This window comes from Cygnus atratus, chromosome 5 (assembly GCF_013377495.2).
Source record: "Cygnus atratus isolate AKBS03 ecotype Queensland, Australia chromosome 5, CAtr_DNAZoo_HiC_assembly, whole genome shotgun sequence".
NCBI lineage: Eukaryota > Metazoa > Chordata > Aves > Anseriformes > Anatidae > Cygnus > Cygnus atratus.
This window is the reverse complement of record NC_066366.1, coordinates 49,998,749-50,020,558: the sequence shown is the minus strand read 5'-3', so window position 1 is coordinate 50,020,558 and position 21,810 is coordinate 49,998,749. Positions and strand designations below refer to the sequence as shown.

General features: G+C 34.1%; 1 protein-coding gene across 1 annotated transcript in view; it reads right to left on the bottom strand.

Annotated features, from left to right (window-relative positions):
- Positions 1–1,392: 1,392 nt before the first annotated feature.
- Positions 1,393–21,810, bottom strand: part of PPP4R4 (protein phosphatase 4 regulatory subunit 4) — a 72,265-nt gene continuing 51,847 nt past the window's right edge. The window contains exons 12-25 of the mRNA XM_035539445.1: positions 21,002–21,079; positions 19,472–19,558; positions 18,029–18,211; positions 15,373–15,478; positions 14,456–14,603; positions 12,077–12,221; positions 11,172–11,213; positions 11,006–11,080; positions 8,438–8,513; positions 7,940–8,020; positions 7,517–7,610; positions 7,023–7,093; positions 6,252–6,399; positions 1,393–1,658 (exon numbers count right to left, since the gene is read on the bottom strand). Of these exons, the coding sequence (XP_035395338.1) occupies positions 1,634–1,658; positions 6,252–6,399; positions 7,023–7,093; positions 7,517–7,610; positions 7,940–8,020; positions 8,438–8,513; positions 11,006–11,080; positions 11,172–11,213; positions 12,077–12,221; positions 14,456–14,603; positions 15,373–15,478; positions 18,029–18,211; positions 19,472–19,558; positions 21,002–21,079 (1,359 nt within the window). The 3' untranslated portion in view covers positions 1,393–1,633. The remainder of the gene's footprint in view (positions 1,659–6,251; positions 6,400–7,022; positions 7,094–7,516; positions 7,611–7,939; positions 8,021–8,437; positions 8,514–11,005; positions 11,081–11,171; positions 11,214–12,076; positions 12,222–14,455; positions 14,604–15,372; positions 15,479–18,028; positions 18,212–19,471; positions 19,559–21,001; positions 21,080–21,810) is intronic.

The window sequence follows — 21,810 nt, the reverse complement described above, 5'->3', positions numbered from 1 at the left end:
GCTGACTTGATTTGGTCCCTGGCAGAAGTCAGACTGAGAACAGATTGAGCAGTCTCTTCTGGCCCGTGGGTGAGCAGCTGTACCTGGTATGTTGAATCTGTTGTCCCTGGGGAAGTGAGAGTGGAACAAAAGCCAAATCGGGAGGAGCCAGCATGGGAAGTCTGTATATCTGCATCAATACTGCGTGTCAGAAACATCACGATACTTAAGTAGCTTTTAAAGAAATCTGTGATTTACAAGATCTTATGCCAGGCTGCAGAACAAACTGAAAACTTGGAAGTTTCCACAGAATCCAAACAATGTTTATGACTGGGACACAGAATACACCTAAATCCAGCAGCAGTGTAAGAAGCCTAAGTATTCAGACAGTAAAACACTGCTAAAGTCAAAGACACTTTTTGTACTCCACACAAGACAGCATAAATCTAGCACTATTGTTATGTAAAATAAATACATTCTGTAGGTAAATGCTTTTATTTAATTATAAAAGATGCCCTGAGAAAAAAAAAATATTTATTTCAAGAACATGCATGTACAGCATTGTCCTAGGTTTTATTTTGAGTAAATTCATCATTCATATTTTTACATTATAAAAAGTAACCACACACGCATATGCATTCACAAATCAGATCATCTTTATCATATACCAACAGATTTTAAAAAACAGTTATTTCTGCTATCAATATAGTTATGCTGCTTCCATTTTGAAATAGAGAAGCTGACAATAGCTTCATACATACAATCTCTGTCAAGTATTGGCATAAATAGAACTTTTCTTTTAAAATAAATTGCATGTTTTTTCCACAGACATATTTTGATAGAAACATTAGCATTAATACAAACAAATGGAGATGACATCACTGAAGCATGATTGCTTGCCATAAGAGCTAATTAAAAACTAGATTCATCATTATAAATTATTCAAGTGAAAATACAATCTGAAATACTAAAAATTAAAACAAGTATTTATACAACAAAAATTATGAAATAAAACTTTTTTTTTAATATTATCTGGAGACATCTGCTTTTAGACTGCTTTGAAACTTACACAGTATTTTTATTAACTTTACTTAGTACTTGTAAAAACATTACCCCCAAATTCACGCACAATGCTACTGAAGTTTATGTTTTATCTATATAAAACTGATCAATGGTTCTGGATTTTGGTCTTAAATTTCAAAGTTTGAAAGTTCCTTAAAATGTGGGATTACTTTTTCATATTCATAACAATTCCTTCTATTTCTTGCATAAAATATGGATGCTAAGAACTGCTGAAATTGTAAATAGGCCCAATTAAGTAATGGATATACGCATTCTAGATCCAAAAACTTGAACTACAAAGGCATAACTGAAAAAACCAAAATCCTCTCTTTAGCTGCAGCAGTTAAGAGCACATAGCTGAAGTTATATTTCATAACATTTCACTACAACATTAGAATTCTGCAACCGTTACGTTACTTACTGGAACATATTTTACAACTTGGGATTTTATTTAAAAGATAAAAGATTTTAACAATGCAAGATACATTTTGTCACTCCAGGCATTATAGAGTCCCATCTGCTGCTCCAGATTTATCGCACAAGAATGTTGCTTCCAACAGTCTCCGGTTCTCTTCTTTTTCTGTCAGAAGATCTAAGAGTTTGATTTTCTGTTTTTTCTTCATACAAAAGAAGAAACACATACAATATGTTGTTGCTATATTATTAAAGAACATAATAAGCTGCTACTGTGTGCAACATTCTAAAATAACTGTTAGCTGCCATGCTTCAAAAATTACTAGCTGCTCTACTGCACTCACTGAAAAATCCTACAGACACATTTTGAGGGCATTCTTCACAGGAAGTGAGTATTTCCCCATTAAGATTGCTACAGTAATGTAGAGATCCCTTTAAGTGAGACGGCTAAGGTAGTACATGCAGTCTACTCATGTCTACAAATAATGCATTGTTTCCAGCCTTACCCATGATAAAATCTGGCGGAAATGGAGAAAGCAAAGAGAGAGAAGCTTAGAGATCTCTACAGTGTTATTTCTAGGTCTTCTATAGACCATAATGTGATTTGGACAATTTCTGCACTTTTCATAGCCTAAATTTTTTAATCTTTAAAAATACCGGTGTTTAGCTTCACGAAGTTGCAGCTATGTCAACTAACAACTTTCTGTAACTGTCAGAGATCTTTGGAAGATCAGGACTTAACTTGCAGAACTCCGTGGAAATAATAATTTGCATCAATATTTTACAATATCATTTACAAAGCAAGATATTGTTCTTCTTCACTCTTTAAAATTGCTGGTGGAACCTATCATGACAATACACCACCTTTAGGGTATCTATTAGCTTCACCGTAGAGGTGGAACCCAAACCTCAGAACTCGTACCATTTTACATGGCAGGAAGAAAACATGATTCTAAGCCTTAGGTAATCAACTCAATGGGTAGTATATCAGTGGCAGAACTATTTAATCTTGTGCTCAACCTCCTAAAGCAATTATATGACTACTACTTCAAGACACTTCAAGACACTACTTCAAGATACTTATGCATATAATTGTTACAACACACCACTATGGATGTCTTAAAGGTCAGCTGTGGATATCTTAAAAGATACTGATATCAATTTATCAACAAATTGATTTCAATGTAACAGTAAATCTACTCCCACCTTTTACAGAATGGAAAACCTGTACTCCTCATTCTTGAAGTTAACTTTTTAAATTGAAAATTAAATAAACTCAAGCAAAAGAGCATTTCTTATCCCTAAATCAAAACATTTTCAAGAAAATAATAAATCTATGCAGTATGATAATACAAGATTGGACTACTTTATGGAACTCATTGTTTACAAATGGTGTCAATTTCTGCCCTAGGATGATTCATGATCTAACTAGCATCTCTTCAACAGAAAGTCTGATCAGCACATTTGCTCTGCAAATTGACTTATGTATGGTCTCCTGTGAGTTGAAATACTCAACCAGTGTTCTTTGTGATTCTTTCCTACTCCATAAGGTGCTCATCTCTTCTGTGGCTCCACCATTAATGTATACAGGTGCATCTTCAGCATAATTCTTGCATTTTCCTGAGTATTGCCTGACTATTACCTAAGGTTTGGCAAATGACACTAAATCCAGCAGTCATTTTCCAACTACCTGCTTGTAAGCACTAGATCAGGCTTTACAGAGATTGTTTTTCTTGCATCTGTATTATTTTCAAAAAAAAAGGGGAATATTTTAATCAGTGCAAACTTCTCTGAAGTGGGACAAACAAAATATTTGAGCTCTTGAGCATGGTAATTAAACACCTCAGTTCTGCATCAAAGTAACTTTGCATTTTGGAAAGTTCCTAGAACAGCATGAATACATGAAATATATGGAAACAGAAATTCTTCATCCCTACAAATTGCAAAAGGACTCGTCAAAAGTGAACCTTTGCAGATATGCTTTAGAGACGTTTTATGGAAAAAAATACATTTAGTTAATTAAGTAATATTATGTCCAAACATACATCACTTTTGAGTAAGAATCACTAATTATATCTGCTGGTATTTAATTATTAAACAACACATTATTGCTCTAATCTTCTATTCTTTAAAGACACATGTAATTACTTAGAAAAAGAAGCATATTAAAAGTTACCTTATGCATTCCAAAGAGTGAATAAACTAAAAGGTAGTAAATCTGTGGTCAACAAGGTCAAGAGGGAATGCATCTACCACCAACTGTTCCTGAATTTGTAGCTCTTACTATCTCTTTGTGGGGCTGCTCCATTTTTTAATGAAAACAATTAAGTACTGGGCCAGCTTACAAAAAAGAAATTGAACGTACCGTACAATAAACATAATACTAACTCGAGAGATATGTTCTCCCATAAGAACACAGAATATTAAAACTCACATTCAGAGCTAAATGTAGGCCATCCAAAGCCTACTCTTCTTTTTCCAAAAATCTTTTTCTTCCCCTAGTATATCCTCTTGGCTTCTGACACTATGCAGTTTAGGGACTTTCTGAACCAGAGAAAGCATCCAGATCATTTTGTATAATCAGATATCTACTTTCAAATAGTCCGTCAAGATATTCATTTGGGTATGGTACACTGACCCTTGAAGTTGGGCCTCCTAAATTCCATTTTCCTGCCTGAAGTCAAAGGTATAGGCTGCTCTGTGTGGGTCTTTTTCTGTCCCTTTGTATTCAAACAAAATATATTAGTTTTATTTTAAGTTGCAAATAGCAAAAAACTTTGAGATTTGAAATTTTTCTATAAGGTGTGAAAAAATGTCTAATTAATCTTAGTATCAAACTGTTTTGTTAATACTAATCAATTTTCAAAAATCTGTGCAAGATGAATGAGTAATTGGAATTTCTACAATGGCTGCTAGAAAGTCACAATGTGTGAACTATTATTCTAGTTTTAAGGAGAGGGAGCAAAGGTATACAATGATTAGTGTAAAAGAACACAAATTTTTGAAGACTTAATTTTTCTAAGTATGTAGCACTGTATGTCATTTTATGTGTTCAAGGCATATGTCCCATTTACTTACACAGATAGCTGAAAATGATCAGCACATCTACTAATCTAAGGGTTTAGTATGCAATCATGCACTTTGAAATAAGCGAGCACTTAATGACTACCTATCAAAAGTAAGCACTGTGTGGAGTATTTAAGATAATGCATTAGGCTCTGGCAAGGACAGGAACAGAGTGCAATTTGACTTGGCACCTTAAAGTACTTCTGCTGTGAAAGCACTGACTCAACATATACTGTCCACTTTCATTCAGTACTCACTGTCCTACTTTTTCTACAAAGAAAATGCAGCTTAAGAAACAATAGGTCACTATGCAAGCTTGATTTTGTTCCAGAATAAATTTATCTTGTACAAAGAAGGTGGTAAAATTCTAGTTGAGAAAGAGCAAGAGACTGTATCATAATGTAATGTATACAAGCAGACGAATGCAAGCTGTTCAGAGAACATTTCTGACATCTGTTAAACTTTTGAGTGATTTATTTTACAATTAAATAATTGTTTAAACTCATCTCTGGGTAAAGTGTGGAGGGAATGTCTTGATTTTTTTTAAGGAACCTGAAAATATTTAAGTGGAAAAATATGAGTTCATACAGATGCTTATTTAAGTCACCAGAAAGAGTGATATCACTATTGTTTCCTCTCTGTATGTAGCAAACTAGTGTCAGGTCTCTCCTCTCCCTTATCTGGCCAAGCATCCATATCTCAGCTCCATTATTTTTGTCCAGCAAGTCATAGCCTCAGATTCTGTACTCTCCTTGGTCTCTCCTACCTTTCAGACTTCCAAGTACCAGCCTGTATTTCCCCATCCTTTTCAAATAGTTTTAATTTCTATTACACTCAAGTCTATTTTTCCCAAATAACCTCACTTTTGTGCTATATCTGGCTCCTATCCTTTCTATCTTTTCTCCATCCTGCTTTGGCTCAGCAAGCAAATCTTTGATGGAAAACAAAGATCTGTTTGAGCACCTAAAATTACAGCTAGTCAAATGACAGTAATTCAGAACTATAAACTATTCTGTAAAAGGAATCTGCAGGGAATTAGCTACTAAAATCTACGGAGGTTTGACCAAGTAAGTACATATCACAGAGATTTTCTAAGAAAATCGTTACAATTTTATCAAAGGACCAAAGAAATTCATCTGTCATTTTGTTCCTTCAAAACGTTGAACAGTTCAGGCTACCATTTACAGAAAACCAGCCTGAGGAAGATGCCTAGGATTGAGGCTTTTTTTTTTTTTTTTTTTTAATCTAAATGATTAACATAAGGCAAAGAAGGCAGCCTTAATAACAACTAGCATTACCAGTTCATCAAAACTCTCTAAAAATCTTTGGATAGTAACACATAAACATATACAAACACATAAAAAGAAGGAAGAGGAAAAATTAAACACATACATTCTATTTCTCCAACTACAGGCAGCTAAATCACAGTGACTATAGTTATTATATATCAGATGCATTAACCTTCACTTTGTCCCATTCCACCCTCCCCATATCACACCAGCTGAATGCGAACATGTGCAGAGCAAACAATGAGAAAGACTAATTAAAAGGGAACGTACAGCAATCTTGAAAGCATTTGCACATACCACATTTCTATCCTGCTGGTTTTGTATTTCAAAATCTGGGAAAAAAAAGTATCATAAATATAGGTTTAATTTTCCAGGGCTCTTTTGCGTTCCCTTTGAAGATGTTACCAATAAACTTGGCCTAACCTCTTGTCAACCACTTACATGCTCATCTTTCGGGACTGACTCTCTTTATTTCCATTGTTCTTTTGGTCAGCTGAATTAAAGGAGTTGCGAGAAGTTGTGAGGGAGGAACTGGAAGGGAAGGTAGCATTCCCACTATTACCAGTGGAACGAGTCCGGAATGTATCATCTGAAATAAAGAGTTGTGGGTTAGACAAAGAATTTTGTCTGAAAAAAATACACAGAGAATGATCAGAATGAGACATTTTTCCTACAGCAATAACAGGATATCTTCTGTTTCAAAAGATTAACTTTCTGTATGTGAATGGTTTCAACTTAACAATTCTTTAGGTACAAAAAAAACAGCTAATTATCTAGTGTCTACTGGTAGTGAATCGAAAAAGACAGGTTCCTCCTGAAATCATTCTAAACTAATAATCCAAACTCTTCAACTGCAAATGAAGAGAGAAGCATTTCCAGACAGTGATTTCTCTCACCCAGTTCAGTAGAAGTTGTACACGATATGCCTTTGCTCACATAAGATGGAAATGCCAAATTCATGTTTATTTTTACTATTTTTAACTGTAACATTAAATGAACATGAAGAAAATAAATAAATAAATAAATAAATAAATAAAAATCAGAAAAATAGACTAACTAGACTAACACTTATTAAGTGCTCAGACATAATGGATATCTATTGTTTTAAGTTCTTTGGGAAGACAGTATCTTACAGTATGCCTGTTTGACAGGGCCCAGAAACTCATCACCCTCACAAAACCAAATGTAAATATAAAGTAATAACCTACTTACCAGTAAAGGATAACATACAACTCTTCCCCATTCCTGATACTGAAGATGTATATCCTGTAGCAGAGCTTTTACTTAAATAACAAACAAAACAAAACAAAATTGCTTATTATTCTTCTCAATTGTATAATTTCCCATCCTACTCTTTGATAATATTTGAAATAATTTCTGAGTTTATCTGAAAAAATTAAGTGGGAAAGATATGCTAAATTTTTAAAAAGAATTTAGATAAAGCAGTTCATATTGAAAAGAAATTTATATGTGATAAAAGGTGGCATATATGAACTTAAAAGGAATTTTTAAGAATTTATAGACCTCAGTATACCTTAAAATGGTATTTCTTCCCTCAGTTCAAAACTACATACCTTACCCAAGTAAACAGAAAGCTGAAAACTTAGGTCACAACTCAGTGAGCACATCACCACTTCTATAGATTAACATGCCTATAATTTCATTAGAGCTATCTATTAGGTAGCAATTAATATGCAAAAAGATACTTAGGACACTTGTCTATGTTGCTGTATTTTGGATGTAGTGCTTGAGTACTGAAAGACTGGCTTCGAACCAACTTGGATTTCTTGTCTTCTTTGCCTAAAATTATAAGTAGCAACAATTTTTAATATAGAAATCATGCATTTACTCAGTAATTAAGAACACCTTTTAATATTATATTCTGTCAACCTATGGTAACTGAAAAACTGATATAATACCTCAATAATTAATTGAAGTTGCCTATTATACACCAAAGAACAAAATAAAACCAAAAAGCACAGAAATTACACTCAGTTCTAGGAACAGATTATTTTCCTATTTACCTAAGTGAAACTCTGGCCCACAAAAACCAACAGCAGCCTTGCTGGTTTTTAACTTGCTTATATGAAACCAAAGCATTCTAGAATAATTTTTTTAAGAATCTTCACCTGCTGATGTACCAGAAGAGCTCCCAGAAACAGAAAGAGTCATACTTTTTGCCAAGACTGATGACGTTTTATTGTCTCTACCTGAAAAAAAAAAAGCCTACTATAAATTACTTGTCTCTGTTTAACAGCCTTACCTTATCTAAAGAAAGAAAGCATAACATATTACAAGTCCTGTGGTAATAATATCTAATCCAGTGCTACTAATACTTTGGAAATACCACAGACAAGTTCTTACATTACATCCTAAAATGAAACATACTAGAGTCATATATTTTATTAATAAAGCCAAAAGTCTTCCTTCTAATATCAGGTCAATTTTCCTAAGTATCTTTAGAAGCATACAGAAAATAACAACAACAAAAAAATAGTTTTCTTGTCACTTTCTAAAGTTCTGGTATTAACTGTATAAGCAGTGTCTCCTTTCTGCTTCTTTCTCTCCTACCTATGTAAAAGTAAGAGCAATAAATGTACAAACAATATGCATACAAATAAACTTACGCTTCTTTTCAAATATTTTATCATTAACATTTGTAGATCTTCCTTCACTTTGCTGCTTCTCTTTTTCAAGCTGTTCCTAAAAAATGAATAATTTACTGAGATGTTACTCAGCTAAAAAAAATAGTAATAATAACAAAAAAAACATTTGTTTTACAACTAGGCCGGACGTTTACAAAAAAGGGCATGCTTCCAACTCACCAGAATAACAGTTAATTTCTACACTTTCCTACTATCACTGCAGAGCCTAATGAATATCCAGAGAACCAATTAAATAGTACAGAGTGAAATGAGAGTACATATGATATATCCTATATAAAAATCACGCCAAAAATGTTGATTTTAATTATGAAAAAAACTCAGAGTTAAAGTTCTTGTTTCTAACATATTACTAAAATTATGCCTGGCTTTTTTTTTCTCCCCCTTTTTTTTTGAAAAGGTACAAAGGATATAGAAATTGACTGTTGTCAATGGAAAACTGTGGTGCTACATAAATGCTCTGATAATAGAACATGCACGAAATACTAGATGTGGCTAAAGGACACAAAGATACAGGACTGTCTGCAATTGAGAATATTATTAATTCAAACATCAATTAAAATATTTTTCTCAAACAGTAAGGTGTGTCACATAGGCTTAAACTTTTAAAAGACCAAAAATTAACATCTAAAGTTGATAGCCTTTATTAAAACCAAGTATTACAGTTCTTCAATTTTAGGGATTTTGTTTTTTGCCTTTCTGTAATATTAGCTAGCCTTAGAATATCTTCTGAGAGCACATCCACAGACAGAAGAGTTAACCCAGATATATCAGCAATTTGAAGCCAACACTTGTCTCATGATTCTTGGTGAATAGGTATCACTCCATCTTCAAAAACCTATCTAATATATTAGTTTATTTTCTGTGCTATATTCATAATGAAAAGTGCTAAGTGAACCCAAACTATTCTAAACTTTTCTTCCGTTTCACTCTAATTACTACCCAAGTTAAAAAAAAAAAAAAAAAAAAAGGGGTAATTAATTCAGGTCAAGGTTGCTGGAATATAGTTTCTACTAAGCCATTTTCTAAAATTAAGGAATCTTCTTAATAAACTTATTAAATGATATTAAAAACTGTAGCAGTCAGATACATCTAACTGGGTCCAAAAAGTCCTCATCTATTCAGGACTGTGACATGCTACAGTTTTCTGTGTACACCTCTGATTCTTCAAAAGTATGCCACTCAGAATATGCTCAAAAAGACCTCTGTGATACAGAAGGCATGTCCATATCCATGTCATACATCATAAAAATACAGGCACTCTTCTGACGTCTAGCTGTAGAAACACGGTAAAAATAAATCTTATGAAACACTACAACACAGGGCTCACTAAAGGCTATTTTGCCATAGCCCCAAATGATTTCACTATAAAAAACAGTAATTGTATCTACCTAAAACCTGCTAAAGCTAAGATCAAGTTTTGCACTAAGATCAAGTGTACATAATCAATATGCATCCTAAGAACAAATGGTTGAACCATAGGCACAAGATAATGGGAGGTGGCAGGATGCACATGAGACAGATACCATATAATTGAGAAAATTAACTGCCCAAGAGAAAGCCTGTAGTACCTATTGATATCAAAGTGGGCCACAAACACAGGCTCTGTAACTATCCTGCAGAGGAATCAGGGAAAATTTTTGGACAGTCTTGAATCTGTACTCGTTCACTACAGAGGAGTTCTATTGCAAGAAGTCAGAGGAACTGTGCTAACAAAACCTGGCCTCTTCTAAAGCCTGTCAGCTTCCTAGCATTGCACACACTGGGCTGCAGAGGAGGCAACAGAATGGAGGACTACAGTCCTTGAAAGTCATTTAACTGAGGCTCTGTGAAGATGCAGTAGGCTATGTGGTGAAGTGCCTGCTGCAGCTTTTTCTTACAGCCATGAGAGATCATAAATGGTTACCTAAGTTGGAAAAGCACTCTGCAGACTTCTCTTCCAAATCCTAAGTATCTTGTAGCTGATTTTGTTCCATATAACCTACACTAAGGCTCCCTCCGGCAAGGCTACAGATGTCAATGGCCTTTCTTGCTTTCTTTCTGGCTAACAGGAAAGCCTGTAACACACAGGCACTGACTCTTCCTTCAGTGTCCTTAGCACAAGAGAAGTTGTAACATTAACTTCTTTGCTTGTGGAGGCTGTACATGAATTCTCAGGTGTTTCATTCATTGCTGAAAAACTGCTAAGCTCCCTCAAAAGATTTCAAATGTGTATTAAAGTGCTTGGGATTTTAGAACTACAGAGGGGTTATGTGTGAATATTTATTAAGCAATTCCAGTTTGCCTTTCTAATTGACATGGTAAAGTTTAGGTAGCAAAGGAAAGGAAGATCTTGTTATATTTTACATAGTTTATGCTATTTTGAAGGATTTAATCCTAGTGTAAAGGGTAAAATGAAATCACACACAGATTATAAACCTACCACGTTCTTCTGTAATATGCACTTCCCTTACCATAAAACTATTGCCTCAATCATATTTAGCTAGAAACTATTAGAAATAAGAAAAGACAGGTTGTACTGATAAAATATACCATTTCCAAAAGGAGATGCTCTTGTCTCTCTTTTTCTTGGTCCAATAAATCATTTTCGTAAAATCTTTTCTGAAACTTCAAAATAAAATCAATAAAAATAAAAAATCACTACATGAAAATGGGAATTAGAAGTACTTGGTAAAAATGAAAACTAGTAAGTACTTACAGCATCTAAAGAGATATCCATTCTGTCCAATTCTAACACTGTCTATAAAGAAAATCAAAATATTATTTATCTTTACTCAATCACAAGCCACACTTCTAACTTAAAAACTTGGAGATAAGAAAGTTTAGAATAGCAGTATTCAAAATGAAACATGCCTTTTCTCCTTAAACACTTGAAGTCTAGGCTTGTATTTTTGTGCTACAAATGCTTGAAGTCAGAAACTGTCAGAGAGTATTCTCAAAGCACTGCTAAGTCTCATAGTGAAGGACTAATAGACCACCTATATGCAACTCAAAATACACTTGAGGAGAGCTTGGAAGCATGACTGCCTGGAACATAGACCTAGGAACCAAGAATGAAAAAATGAACAAGCCAGGGAACTCTAGGCAGGTGCTCATCCAATCCCTTCTGCAGACTGGCCCTGTAATGTAGACACCTCCTTTAGCTACTTCACAGCTTCTTTGAGACTGAGCATGAACATGCCTCAAGAGATTAACCTTTTGTGAATGTTCACATTCCAAAAGTATTGTAACATCTGAAACTACTGAAAAGGCTTTCTCTTTATATTGTAAAATAAATAAATTAGCCAGATACCTCTACCTCAAAGACTCTTGATCATTTTTACTACGGTCACACTAGTCCTATCTGGAGACATATGCTATTCTCTCCACAACAGACATTGAGCCAAAATCCTCTATCTAGAAAATAACTTCAATATAAGAAACCAAGGAAAAAACAACTGTTAAATTTGACAGAATGAAATATATTACATCATCTTTTAATTATCCAATATTATAAAATATCTATAGGTCTTTAGTCTCCTATTCCTATATTAAGAGACTCAACAGAAAGCCTCACTTTGATCACCTTAACTTTTAATAACCCCAACATGAAATATTGCTTACTCTTTTCACAATAGTCAGGACATCTTTGTCTTTCTCTTGACACAAAAGTTTCCGTATACATAACTCCAACTGCTGAAGCAAATGTTTATCACTGGGAATCTTCAGAGTAGATTTAACTTTCGGCAACAAATAGCACAGCTTCATTCTATCAAAAAATAATAAGAATGATAATTCATCTTTTGATGCAGAATTTAATAAACATTATTGATTTTTGACTTGCATGCTGCTATTTGACTTTAAAAAAATAAATTATTTGAAGATAAAGCATGAAATTAGTAGGTGTAATTATTCAGAAGTGATTTCTGCTTATGGGTTATCTCCAGACATACTGTGACATTTTCAAAAAAAATCTCCAGAGATTGGGACCACAGACACATATTTGAAGCTCAAAAGATTTTTTTTATTTTTTTTAAACCTCAAAAGATAAGCAGACCTCTAGATTTTCAAAATTACCTACATGCCTAGCAGAAGCTGTGAGCTGATATATTGATTGAAGATGCAATTTTAAAGGCAGTAAATTAAGGGAGAAACATTCATACAAAATATTCAAGAACATAAACTTCAAACTTAACAGCTATTCTGCTCTGATACTCCATGGATGCATTTTTATTTGTTACTACAGTGCCCTTGTGTAACTCAAGTTTGGCTACTTGCAAACTGAATGCCATAAAGCACTTAGATGAACTTAACCATGTCTTTTCTGTACTAAGGACCGAAGCAATTATCGGCCTTAAACTCTGGATACTGCTTCTAAACTGGTTATATAAAAAATGTATGCATTCCTTTTTCTAACTTTAAAATCAAAATGCTCCACATATTAATTAAAAGTATTTAATACATTTAAGAAAAGAAAACTCTGCATTTGATCAGACTGTAACAACATAATAGTGAATACTTTTAATCTAATAGAATTTTAAAAAATCAAGAATATGGTGATATTCTCTGTTGTTCTCAGGTTCCACTCGCTTGATCAGAGACAATCCTACGTCAGAGATGACAGCACTGTGATGAACAACATTCTAAAGATTTTTCTTACATGAATTTCTCTCATGTTTTTATACTTTCAAAATATTTTAACCTTCACAACTTCCCATTATAAAGAACTACATCACTTAGTAGAAAGCTGAAATTTCATCTCCCTAATTTTTTTCTCTCTTTTTTTTTTTTCCCCCCTTTTTTAACATCAAGAGGTAAGGTCTAGTTCTGACTTTTAAACTTCACTCCACAACAGACTGTGCATTCCTTTTAAAAAAATGTTAGGGAACAGTCCAGCAAAGAATTATGCCAAAAACATAGTAAACAGATTACAAGTCAATTAAGGTTTCCATTAAATTTTAATATTGTATCAGTAGAGCTTTCAATTGTAATGTGTTTAAAAAGCAATAAATTACATAAGATTATACACAAATTAAGGTGGGTTTTGTTGGTTTTTTTAGCATAATCACCTTAACACAAGAACATGAAACATGAATATCAATCTACATGCACAAAATGACTGTTTTTAGGTTTGGGAACTTGTTGACCTAAGATGTGGTAGTTATACTAAACACAAGGTCTATTTAAACACTGTTTTGCTTGGCAATAAACTGTATTTAGTGAACTTTACTGAATAGATACATGTATGTGCAAATTGTGCTTACATAAGCCTCTATGAAGCATTAGTACTGGATGCTTAGACATATTAAGGATGACAATATGATTTATACAAATCAGCAAACAAAGTTCAAAATCCCACAAAATACATGACAAAAACAAACAAACTACCAAAGTAACAACTTTCTTATTGGTAATAACTACTGAACTGCCTGGACTGATCTGTTCAGGGAAGAAAAGATAAAGTCTCTATAAAAATAAAGTAAAAAGTACTGTATGAAAATGAGTAACATACTAAATCCCCCTATATTTTTCTTTTCTTTTTCAATTAACTTTAACAATGAAGTAGAAAATTTACTCATAAGGAAAAACCTATGCTAACTGCTAAACTTCAACCACTGAAAGAATTGTTTGTGTTTAGCTTTACATATTATGTTGAAATTGATGGAAATTAATGGAGACTGCTAAGGTTCAGCTTGTGTCCCTAAACCCATGAAACAGATTACTTTCTTCTCACCTACAGCGTTTCCTTTAGCTTCATGTTCTTTTTCACTCCCAATACCTGACACTTTTGATCAGTCCCCAAACACTCAGACTGACCTGCTTCTGTGTTTTTTTGACATCATGCCCATAAGTCCTCTACACCTTTAGAACTGGTCGTGCTGAAGGCACTGTACCTTCTTATTCAAGCCCCATTATTTAAACAAGACATAAAAAAAAAAACAGTATTTGTTAATATATTATTTTTTTTTCTCTGTACACTGCTACATACTGTTTGCACAGTACCTCACATTTGCCACTGGGTCATGTGTAAGTTCGAGCACAGGCAGAAAGAAGTATTTACAGAAGAATGACTTTGAAAAGAGTTCCATAATGAATTCACAAGTATCTAAAAAACGAAGTCTGTTCCAATAACTTTTTCCTTGGCCCAGTTCTGAAAAATAATAATCCACAAATATTAGCTGTAAAGTTTTCATTGTCAGCCTTTTAAAGGTTAGCCTTTGACTCAAAGATGATAATCACGCTTGTCATGAAGCACACCTTTTCAGCCTGAATTCTTCCCATCAGTGAAAGACTAACCCTCTGAAATCAGTGACCATTCTGTCAGTGAGCTCTTTTGTCAGATATCCAACCCCTGCCTTTAATCATTCAAAAAAAAATGAAAAATATCAGGTGAACTTGTTACTGGATATAACAAAACCTGGCATGACATTTAGATGATGTCAGAGGTGTATTAAAATTACTTTGTAAATGTTAAATAATGTTAATGAGAACAATTCAACCTTCTACCTTATCTTTAGAACACACAACATAGGCCAGAACATCAACTTACTCATGTGACTAACTCATTCAAAAATTAATTTCTGAGATTTATTCAACATTTCTTATGTTGAAGCCTTCAGAGGATTATACTTCTCTATACTTCTGCAGCACCCACAACTAAATAATTTTGGATTCAAGAAGTAGGGTTGGAGGGGTCTTGGCATATCAGTTTCCCACATTGCCACTCCCCAGTTCTTTTGCATAAGCTTCAGAGATATTCCTGAAGTATATATCCAAAGTATGTTTTGACTGGTGATAATGTGAGCAACTAAGTATAATCCCACCAATGATGGAAATTACGCTGAATACATATAACCATAAATAGATCTTCAGCCAATACTAACTCGCATCTTTAAGTAATCAAGGAAAAATTATCTTACGTTCAATCAGTTTCTGAATAACCTCACGCCTCTGTTCTTGTTTGCGATTATAACGTAAATAAACACAGAGAGTTCGAGCAGCTGCTTTTTGGACTGGCAGGACATTCTTGAAAGAAAGAACAGAAATACAGTTAAACATACCTGAAGGAGTATATAACCAAAAATGTATAAAAATCAAGAAGTAGAATAAATAGCTAAAAGTTAGCCCAACTTTATAAATTTTGATATAATAGCCCCATCCCTGTAAGTGTTCAAGGCCAGGCTGGATGGGGCTTTGAGCAAATTGATCTAGTGGGTGGCATCCCTGTCCGTGGCAGGGGTGGTGGAACTACATGACCTTTAAGGTCCTTTCCAACCCAAATGGTTCTATGATTCTATGATCAATTAAGAATGTATATATCAGACTTGCAGAATGAAAAACTGATATAGCCGTACACATTTTTACTTGGTAAATCAAACCTGAAGAGGTACTATTAAAATTTTAGAATGTGTTGAAATTGCTTATGAATCCAAGCCAAAAAATAAAGTAGGCCAAAAGCTCTGAAAGATATTAAACGTTCTCAAACCCAATGATATCTGATGTTTATGAGGTTAAATTGAGGATTTTCCAAAATCTTGACTTTTCAAAGTCAATACTTGTATTCAATACTTCCACACACTTCTTATCCTTTAATACCACATAATTGGCATTACTAAGGACTGGGCTCTTCTTTTTCTCAAAGTGAAATGTTATCAAACTTTTCTTTTCTTGCAATATAACCCCATCATACTTCTTTCAATTCAAGATTGACATTCAAAACCATTTCATGATTGTTCAGTTTAATTAGAAATATAGTGTTCCCCAGGGCTCAGTAGTGGGCCCAGTTCTCTTCAATATTTTTATCAATTATCTGGAAAATGGCATCAAGTGCACCCTCAGTAAGTTCACAGACAACAACAAGTTGAACAGCAGTGTTGATCTGCTCACAGGTAGGAGGCTCTGCAGAGGGATCTGGATAGGCTGGACCAGTGGTCTGACAGACTGTATGAGGTTCAGCATGGCCAAGGGCCAGGTCCTGCACTTGGGGCACAACAACCCCATGCAATGCTACAGGCTGGGGAAAGAGTGGCTGGAAACACGCCTGGCGGAAAGGGACCTGGGGGTGTTGGTTGACAGCCAGCTGAAAATGAGCCAGAGCGTTCAGGTGGCCAAGAAGGCCAACAGCATCCTGGCTTGTACCAGGAATATCATGGCCAGCAGGAGCAGGGAGGTGATCATCCCCCTGTACTCAGGTCTGGTGAGGCTGCGCCTCGAGTACTGTGTTCAGTTTTGGGCCCCTCACTACAAGAAGGACATCGAGGGGCTCGAGAGAGTCCAGAGAAGGGCAACGAAGCTGGTGAGGGGTCTAGAGAACAAGTCTTACGAGGAACAGCTGAGGGTGCTGGGGTTGTTTAGCCTGGAGAAAAGGAGGCTCAGGGGAGACCTTATCACGCTCTACAACTAACTTAAAGGAGGAAATAGCAAGGTGGGGATTGGGCTCTTCTCCTGAGGACCAAGTGGTAAGACAAGAGAAAATGGCTTTAAGTTGCACCAGAGGAGGTTAAGGTTAGATACAAGGAAAAATTTCTTCACTGAAATGATTTTGAACTATTGGAACAGGCTGCCCAGGGAAGTAGTTGAACCACCATACCTGGAGGTCTTCAAAAGACGTGTAGATGTGGAGCTTAGTGATACAGCTTATTGGTGGCCTTGGCAGTGCTAGGTTAGATGTTGGTCTAGAATGATCTGAGAGATCTTTTCCAACCTAAATGATTCTATGATAGTCCTTTAATATTTTTATTACTTTTTATAACCCAAACTTTTCTCAAGTTGAATAGATATGTGGTTGGCATAACTGCCTCATTTTTAGGTGCAACTACTTGCAAAATGCTTTTTTTTTGCCTAGAAATTTGGTCCTGAAAAGTTTAAACATCCATATGTTTCCATCAAGCACAATTTATCATGTACCATTTTGTCTTAATTTCATTTCCATAAAGCACTGTCTCCCTACATTGAGAAGAAAGACCGTAATTCATTACAGAAAATACCAGCCTACCAAGGAGAATGGAGGAAGAATAGGAATATTAGTCAACTCAAATACAATTCCAGTGAAGCCTGGCAACAGTCTGTGCTTTTCATGACAGAGCTGTCATGGAAAAATGTAGATTATTTGGTGTCTATTTGCAATTTTAGTTATTTCTGTTATGCAAATTCAGACTGGTGGAGGTTATGCCTATGTAGAATATTAATCATACACTTTTTGATTCAAATATGACAGGCAAAAAAAAAGAGATAGCAGCTTTGTTTAATGATTTTAAGGTGTATCTCAGAGGAAAGTGTTTTGATTTACCTAGAAACAAACTGGTAACAAGCACAAAGAAAGGAAAGAAGAGTTGAGGGAGTGGAACTTGATAATCTGTCAATACAAATTTTGCTCCTCCAACTGGGGGAAAAGAGTTCATGGAGCATTTTTTTTCAATCTTACAGGAAATAAAACACAGCCTGATATACTATATGCAATGGGAAATACTACTTTAAGATAAATGTTTAAATAGTGCTACATATAGCAAATATCTAGTGCTAATTGTTTTAAATACCGTAAAGAAATGAAAAACAACAGGAAAGAGACGGGCTCACATTTGTCAAAATGATTGTCAACATTCTGTGAAGAAAACGGTAATAAATCTGATCACTTGATATGATATGAGGGAGACATGCATATTTTTGTAGTAACTTCTCATGAGTTCTCCACTTTAATGAAGTTGCAGCTCTCTGTTCTGCTGTTGTTAATGCAGGAATCAAGTCAGGAATAGAGAGTAACTAGAAATAAAAATATAAACATAATTTCATATCTTCTACCTGTATGACATGTTAGTAGGCTTAAAAACGAAGCAAAACAATGTAAGGAGAAAAAAGATTTCAAGCAGTCAATTAATTGTCCTAGGCAAACAGGATCAGCCGACCATTGCCAGGAAGTGTTAGTCTAAGTTTTTCTTAAAAAAATCTGATCAGAATTACACTACCTCTCTTACACAGTAAATTTCATGGTTAACTACTCAGAAAGCTATTCCAGTAACTAACTAAATACACCTTCAGTTCCAACCCCTTCTCCTGACAATGAAAAACAATTTACTGTTCTCTTTGTAATATCCTTTTACAGGTATGAAGACAATTATGACAGTCCTCTTTGTCTTTTCTTCTTTAAACCAAATAAATCCCCTTTTCCTCCTAGACTCGTAAACTTTGCAGTTACTTTTCTCAGCTTCCTACTTCATTTTGGAAGAAATTGTACACCTTATCTCAGTAGGAAGCAAGGACTTTATAGTAGTCAAGCTAAATTCTCTTTTTCACTAAGCAAAGTGAAATACACTGCCACACTTGACATGGCATTTGTTACATGTTGTATGCATTTACAGTTATAAACATCTGATAAATTTTAAATAATAGTGTCAACTTTTGTCCATAAAATAAAAAAAAATACATTCTCTATTCATTTAGCTCAAAACAGCATCTTGAAGCAGAAGATACCTTTTATGTTTCATTTTTCAGGTGAGGAGTCAGGGAATAAACCAACACCCAGAGCCACATAAAATTAAATTAAATAAGCAAAGTTGAGAAGTAAATTCAGATTTCCCAAGTCCTAATTCAGTGCCTTTACCTTAGGAAACAGACTTCCTCCTACCAGCAGCCATGTCTGAAAATGGCAACTGTTGGCAGTTGCAACATCAATATACCAAAAAATTAAGTATTAACAATCACTTTCAGTGTGAATCCAATTATTAAAAAGCACTGTCAGTTTTGATTCGACTTAATGACTGTTTCAAAATCTGATCTATTTCAGCAAATCTGTGGTTAATTAGATAAAGACCATTGAAAAAAATCATTTGTACAGTAAGTCTAATCTTTAAAATCTTTTCTTCTTTTATTAAAGTTTAAAAATAAAAATAAAAAGCCAGAAGCTCTGTGTTTCTCCAGAGCAGAAGCTAATCATGAAAACCTTATTATACAATTACTGAAATAACTTTGCTACCAGCTTCATTTAAATTTAGAAAGTAGATTGAAAAACATAGGATTACCCACCTTGCTTTCTGATCCACTGTTTTCTCCTCCATTAGTCGTCATTAGTTCAAGGATTTCAGGAAGGTGACCTACTAGTGCATCTAACACCTATTTAAAGACAGGTTGTATGAATGAGGTTTGTAAATTAACTCCAGTCAATTTTTATCTCTCACCACTATATCCCTTCTATGTTACTGCTGCTCTGTCACACCAATGTAGAGAAAAAAAAAAAAAAGAGGTACAACTTATTTGTACTGATGAAGCCTGGTCTGGGATTTAAAACTGATGTTTTAATATAGTAATATAAGTATTATAGGATTCATTTTAGGAAAACAGAATTATAGCTTTGATTTACATCAATACCACAGTCAGTGCTTTCTAAAATGTTCACAGCATACAATATTTAAAAAGGAACATTCATTTTAAGAAAGATCTGCATTTCACAGACAGTTAAGTAACAGCCTAGACAAACATGAAGAAATGTATTTTGGATATTTTCCATCTGAATCTTAAAAGCAACTTTTCCTCATTTAACTGCCATTGATAAAATAGAACAGAATATTTAGCCTTTATTAATAGAATAACCTTACATTCAAAGGTTGCTAGATTTGAAACTGGACTAGAAAATTATACCATTAAGTATTATGTGGTACCAGTTCTGACTGTTATAGTTTATAATACTGGATATTTTTATTAGTTAGATATAATTAGGATAATTTTTCAAAGTCACCAGCTGCTTCTAAGTCTCAACCTTCAGGTATTCGACTTGAGAAATCTTTTAAGATTGGTCAGAATTTCATAAGCTAAAAGGAGTTCCAGGAACACTTTTAATTCCCTTGAAAATGCCTAACAAAGTATATCAACAGGAGCACCTCAAAGCAAAATTATTTTTTCTATGCCATATCCAAAGATCCTATACAGAAAAAAATGGATCAAGTATTGGAATAACTGGTACAAGAGGAAACAGCAGTTTTGTCTCAAACAAAGACCTTTTTCAACCCAAAAGTTTTGCTACAGTATCTGTTATACATACCTAAGTGACTCATGCTTTACATAGGCTGAAACTAAGGCACACTAAACTAAACCATCTCAAGAACACCCAGAAATTCTGTACCAGAGCTTGGACTAAAAACTTTTCTACGCGTGTTGATCTTTGAACCATAGACAACTTCATCTCCTCTTCAATGGGAGAAATGTAAATAAAAGAAAGCAAAAACCTGGAATGCTATCAACAAATATTTTAACACAGTAGCAAAACCAAATATTTCCACAGAACTTGTAAGGTAATAAACAATAAAACAATCAATAAAATATTTAGAATGAATATTTTTTAAAGGTGCTGAATTCAGCGTGGGTTAACTGAATTCAAACACCTTCCTATATTCCTCCTTTTTATTCACATAAGGCTTGCATCTTTATGAAGTGTCTGTGCAACAGAAGTAACAGCTACAGATTATTTCAAGCAGTTACTGTCTTATTGCAGTTATTAAACATCAAGATAATGTGCCTCAATGTAACAAGCAAAATAAAGTTCCAATAAAAGTATATTACCTCCAGTGACTCATCTTGTAATAGCGTAACCAGTTCTTTATGAATTGTATACACACCAGAATTTAAAAGCTTAGCAACCTCAAAAAAAATGAACAAACAAAAAACAGTGAGATAGCAAGATAAACCATACTTTATTTCCATGGCACTGCAGGAATTACGCTGCATGTGCTTACTTTTCAACAACCATGAGGGGATGCAAAACAATTTTTTAATATCAGCCTTCTAAAGTTATGTACTTTCCTGTTGATCACATTAAAAATATGCTTATATAAAGAATATGAAACAAGAAACAAATCTATTACCTAACCATGAAACATGGTTTTAGAATAAACTCTATTTCACATTTTCCAAAAAAATTTAGGACTGCATTGCAAGGTTATAAAAAAATCATTCTGGAATATTCAAATATCAAACTTCATGATCCATATAAGTGTAAACAGTCAGACATATAATTTACAAAAGATAAAATATAAAAATTGGCTTAGGCTGTTCTGCATTTCAAGGTTCCCCAACATAAGAAGTTTTCACTCCTTCATTATTTGTTTTGTTTTTTCCTGTGATTCCTGTGATAAGCCACATATAAATTTCTAAAAAACACCAGAAGTCCATCTCCAAACTGTTAAAAAAGTCTTATAGCAAATATGATAAAAATCTGAGGAATGAGATTTTTGCCATACAGAATACTTAGACAATGATTTTTAATGGCTTTCTTTGTTTATATAAACCAAGTGAAGATAAGAGGTTACTTCCAATCAAGATTAAGCTTTAAGGAAGTGGTTACTGGAGGTTACTGAAATATATATACATAT